This window comes from Atta colombica, unplaced genomic scaffold (genome assembly GCF_001594045.1).
Source record: "Atta colombica isolate Treedump-2 unplaced genomic scaffold, Acol1.0 scaffold205, whole genome shotgun sequence".
NCBI classification, from domain to species: Eukaryota; Metazoa; Arthropoda; class Insecta; order Hymenoptera; family Formicidae; genus Atta; species Atta colombica.
In genome coordinates this window covers 961,878-967,289 of record NW_017259300.1, presented here as the reverse complement: position 1 = coordinate 967,289, position 5,412 = coordinate 961,878, and the positions used below count along the sequence as shown (strand labels likewise).

At 29.9% G+C, this 5,412-nt stretch overlaps 1 protein-coding gene across 2 annotated transcripts in view; it reads right to left on the bottom strand.

The window, feature by feature from the left end:
• Window positions 1-420: 420 nt before the first annotated feature.
• Window positions 421-5,412, bottom strand: part of LOC108687324 (beta-TrCP) — a 20,503-nt gene continuing 15,511 nt past the window's right edge. For both annotated transcript variants that reach the window (XM_018193022.1, XM_018193023.1), the window contains exons 2-9: window positions 3,980-4,217; window positions 3,678-3,864; window positions 3,065-3,521; window positions 2,597-2,970; window positions 2,133-2,211; window positions 1,828-2,008; window positions 1,493-1,540; window positions 421-1,351 (exon numbers count right to left, since the gene is read on the bottom strand). In XM_018193022.1, coding sequence (XP_018048511.1) covers window positions 1,530-1,540; window positions 1,828-2,008; window positions 2,133-2,211; window positions 2,597-2,970; window positions 3,065-3,521; window positions 3,678-3,864; window positions 3,980-4,217 — 1,527 coding nt within the window. In that variant the 3' untranslated portion in view covers window positions 421-1,351; window positions 1,493-1,529. The remainder of the gene's footprint in view (window positions 1,352-1,492; window positions 1,541-1,827; window positions 2,009-2,132; window positions 2,212-2,596; window positions 2,971-3,064; window positions 3,522-3,677; window positions 3,865-3,979; window positions 4,218-5,412) is intronic.

Genomic DNA, 5,412 nt, shown 5'->3' with positions numbered 1-5,412 from the left:
CGTTGCGTGTGAGTTGAAATATGAATTGTGACGTGTGTATGTGTGTGTATGTGTATATATATATAATATATACATACATATATATGTATATTAGTAAATGCTGTTCACAAAGCATTAATTTTAAGCTTTATAATATCACAATCATTCGGGCATGATGATGTCATTTAAACTACATATGCTATATGCTCAATTATATACATAAATTCAAATAAGCAAGTCTCATTTATTTGTAATTAAAGTTTTTTTATATTTAAAGAGTATTTTTTTAATTTTAGTGAAATACCAAAGTGCAAAAAATTTAAATTCCTACAAAAATAAAAAACAATTCACATTTTCGATTGACAATTTAGATAAATATAAAAATGAGCAACTTACGTGTACAAAGCGTGAATAAAATGAGTTAAACGAGATCAATGGTCAAGATATAATAATAACGTTTCTTTTTCTTTTTTTACAATAATTAAGATAATTTTAGGATCACACGTTATATTGTTTCGATATGAATATAATAATGATAATAATATTTACATTCTGCAATAGTAATTTTTATATTCTAAATGCAAATGGTATCATACCAAATGTAGGCTGTGCAGAGGTTGTCGGCTCTTTACTCACTTTTTAAATAAGTTTCACAAAATTTAAATGCTAAAAAAACTATTATACATTCAATCAATAGTTTCTTTCGCAGTTCTAAACATGAGTACATAGCATTTTGTACGAGCCATTTAAAAGAGAGTGTAACACGATAATCCTCCCATGTAACAATTTTTTTTTACACATTCACACGTAAGTACTCCAATCAAACAACATTTTACAATTTTTTTTATCTCATAAATTAATTATATAAAAAATCATTAATTCCTTTTACTATAATACATCTAATGTCTTATTAAGTGTAATATCCAGCCTCCCTAAAAACGCTTCGCTACATTACGTATTGTAAGTCTTTCTTTTTTTTCATTTTGTAGGAAAATGGTCTTGACTTCTATCATGTCACAGAGCGTAGAAGAATTCCAGATATGGCCAAAGCAGACGACAATCATTTACATCCATGGGATGTATTTATGCAGCTTTAAATATACTGTTTGTTCCTAAACGCGGTGCGTCAAGCGCATATATAAATTATAATTCATAGTTTCACATAAGTCAGTCCATTTTACTTTCCTATTTCTTGAAGAATTTTTTTGCTGTCCTAGCAAACAATAAATCAAAGTCATTAATCAACCAAATTTTTCCTTCAGACATTTCTATATATAATTGCTGTTGTTTACATTTAACACTCATCATCGGATATTTCATTGTTTGCGCACATTGTTGTGAACACATTGGATTCACTCACCTAACCACTTGTCTGAAATATAAAATCAATTGTTATTAATTCCGCGCAATTTATTTTTTCTATACTTTTACTAGAATTATTATATTTGTATTTATATTGAATAAATTGCTTCTAAATCTTACCTGCAAACGATAATTCATAAAATATACTTACAATTATATCACAATAAAGGAATCTCCGTATTGATGCGTCACTCAAATGCTGCAAATAAGAATATTTTTTAAATTTAATAATTTTTATATTTAATCTGGAGACACACAATAATGTCTCGGTGCTAATTAATATACATTGGAAAAAGAAGAAGATCTGGTTGTATTAATTAAAATTCTGGTTAAAGATAGACAAATCAAAATTTTCTGAAATTTGATTTCTATAATTCTAATTGAGAATTTTGATTGATATGATCAAAATTTTCTGGTTCATCCGTTTTTTAATCAGAAATTTTTCTCAATGTATATTAAAAATTCCAATTTTGGTAGCATACTTACGGGAAGGAGATCTAGTATCGGCTTGGTTCGGCGCTCCATCCATTGGCAGACGTCCACTGCATACACTTCCGCTTGACGGATTGTAATTAAGAAAATCCCAAATTAATATCGTATCATCGTGAGATGATGAAACTATTTGGAACTCGTCAAACTGAAGACGAAACACACGTCCAGTGTGCTCCTATAATAAGAAGTATAAATAAGATTAGTAATGAATGAAAATTGTCATGTAGTGGAGCACTTGACAAATTGTTGACTAAATATAATATAAGAAATAAGAAAATACGCGTACAAAAATATCTTACCACTAAAGTGCGTAAACATAAAGTACTAGCAACAGCACGAGGATCAAGAGCGGCTACAAGATCCCAAACTTTGATTTTTCTGCAAAATACAATAACAAATATCAGTTTAATTACTTATGAGTTTGTAAAATTATAGTGCATTCTTGAAGCAAAATGTGCATCTTTCAATTCCACTCTCTAAATTATTAGTGTGAAATCTAATATGAATATCAATTATAATGTAGAATTATTTTTTGTTTCTTATATACATTAAACATAATACGTTATAAAAATAAAAATTATATTTTATTTTTCTAAAAAAATAGGAATAAAATATCTCATAATAAGTATAGGTGTGTGTGTGTGTGTGTGTGATGCATATATACATATATAAATTTTCTAATTGCTTATAGCTATAATTTCACATAAAAACGTTACAAACGTAGAATTAAAATCAGAATTGAATTGGATTTTGATTTACCTACCCATCATAAGCACCGCTGACGATGTGCTTACTATCGAATCGAATACATCTCACTAACTCTTCGTGCCCTTCTAAAACACGTAAGCAAGCGCCACACTCGATGTCCCACAATCGTATAGTATTATCACTACTGCCACTAACTACTAAGCGATCTCTATATTGCAAACACGCTATGCCGCGTTTATGTCCGTTCAACGTTCGCACAAATTCGCAATTAGAGGTGTTCCATACTTTGATAGTCCTATCACCACTGGCAGAAACAATATACTTCTCATCAAAGTCAACTACGTTCACTGCTGCTCTGTGCCCTACTAATACTCTTCTCAACGCAATTTCTGTCTGCGATGTCATATCCCAGACTGCTATAGAACGATCCTGCAAATGATAATTATTGTTAGTAATGAAATCCAACTAAATGAAAATTAGAAAACATGAAAACATAAAAATTCATCGCTTCTCTTTGACTGACCTTTGAGCAAGTTACCATCATGCCATTGTTAAATCTAAGATGCAGTACTGCCTCACAATGATGAATTAATGTATTAACCATCTCGCCTGTAGTAGCGTCCCAAACTCTCACGGTACTGTCCGAGGAACCGGATATTATAGCCTTATCATCATACTGTAAACAAAGTACAGAACCCGTATGGCCTGTCAACACCTTGATACATTGTAAAGTATTTCTGTCCCAGATCTTAATCGTGTTGTCTCGGAGTCCGGAAACTATCTTCTGATCGTCATATTGCAGACAATAAACGCCTTTAGAGTTCTCGCTACGACAGTTGATTCTTTGAAGAGTGAATCGACCCATTCTCCAGTTGTTCTCCATACTTTCGATGTCTTTGACAATTTTTGGATAAAGAGATCTGTAGAAATTGTGATTGGGATGGGCTTCGCCTGGTTTCGGTTTAAAAAGATACTGTATCCTGAAAGTCCACAAATTAAATAAAAAAAATGTAAAGAAATATTTTACGTACATTTTATTTGTCAGAATGTCAAAATGCTTTGTGTACGTATCATATTTGTGTTTGTTTGTCACAAGTTTTGTAGTTTATACACATATATCATAAATTTTCACTTACCATCCTCTCCTTTCAGCTAAACCTCTCCAAACTGAATTCGTTCGAACTTTACGTTCAATCAGCTTTTTCCAAAGCATTCCTTCACTAATAACCCTATGCCATTCCTTGCATACTAGTTCTGTAGAAACAAGTGATTTTGCGTCAAGGTAAGACAGAATATTTTCTGCCACGTGGTCCAATCCTTTTTCTGTAAATCATTCATTTGATATTTGTTAAAATCGTTTTAAAGATGCAATTAGAAATATCATTCAAAACGCGTACAAAGAGTGTGTAAAAATATATTAAGCGTAAAGCGTACTTACTCGGCAAAAGCGAAATAAAGTTTCTCTGCAACATTGGTTTTAAATATGCGTTGATGTGTCCGTGCTGATAATGACACATTCGTGCTAACAGCTGTTCGACAAACTGCACTTGTTCTGATTCGCTCCATCTTTCGAACAGTTTCATACAGATTTCTTTCTCTTGTCCGTATTGCGTAGATGCTCCTGTAGATGGTTCCTTTTTACAACTAGGATCGTAAAGTACAGTCGTCATTGGATACTGTAACAAAATATTAATGTTTACATCTTTAAATATCAGAATATGCCATTTTACAAAAAAATCAAAATACAATCTACAAGTACTTATATATATAAGCGATTATATCTTCACAAGACTTTTTCATTAATAAATTAAAATTAATCGAGAACAAAATCATTGACATTTAATTATTATATACGCAGTCTCTGTCGAGGAATATATCATGCCTAAATTTTTTTATTAACATATTTTATACATGCGCATGTACTTAATGACGTTTGCTCTTATTGTACGCTACGTAATCGGAGCGCAAATAAACGTGACTAAGAATATCACACCGAGCACAATGTGTATTATCGTATCGATGCACACATCGTTGTTTCCCGATTAATCACGCTGTATATATCGGAATCAATGAGTTGTAATAAAGCATATACATTCAAAAACGTTTGAGAAAACCTAACATATTCAAGTAATCATTATTATAAAATCAACAAATAAAATATGCATTATAACACTACAATTAATTATATTGTAATTATTTTATGGCAAAAGTACTATAAAAACATCTAAAAATTAAGTGCAAGATTAAAAAAAAATATATCATAATTACTTCATAGAGCATTTTCAAAACAAATTACCTAAATCGAAAAGAAGTCTCATTCCATTCATCTTAGAAAAATTAACATATTTAAAAACCCAATAAAAATAAATATATGTTTATATATTCAACGTATGAAATTTAAAAATGACGTTGCATGAAATTAAAAAATGAAAATTGCACTTTTTAAACCCCTTTCATGAATATATTTTGTTTTATTATTTATTTTCTTTGACAAAGTATATATCTACAAATAAAATTCAATATTATGCAAATATACTTATTCCAATCAAATTAATTTTTTTTATATTTTTAAAAATCAAAGATTGCAGAAAATCTTCGGCAACGCGTATTAATTATAATTTATAATAAAGATTATAATAAATATGTATCGAGATTTAAACAGTTTTTTTAAATATTTCATATTTCGTAAACTAATTACTAATGGCCAACGACTGCAATTTTCGTAATTTTATAACGTTTACAATGGAGAATACAATAGCAGGAAAACGCTAATATTATCGCGATATTAAGAAACTTAAAATGTCGAAAGACATGATGTAAAACAGTGAGAATTTTTATTCTATCATGATCACATATCTATGTACGAAGAAT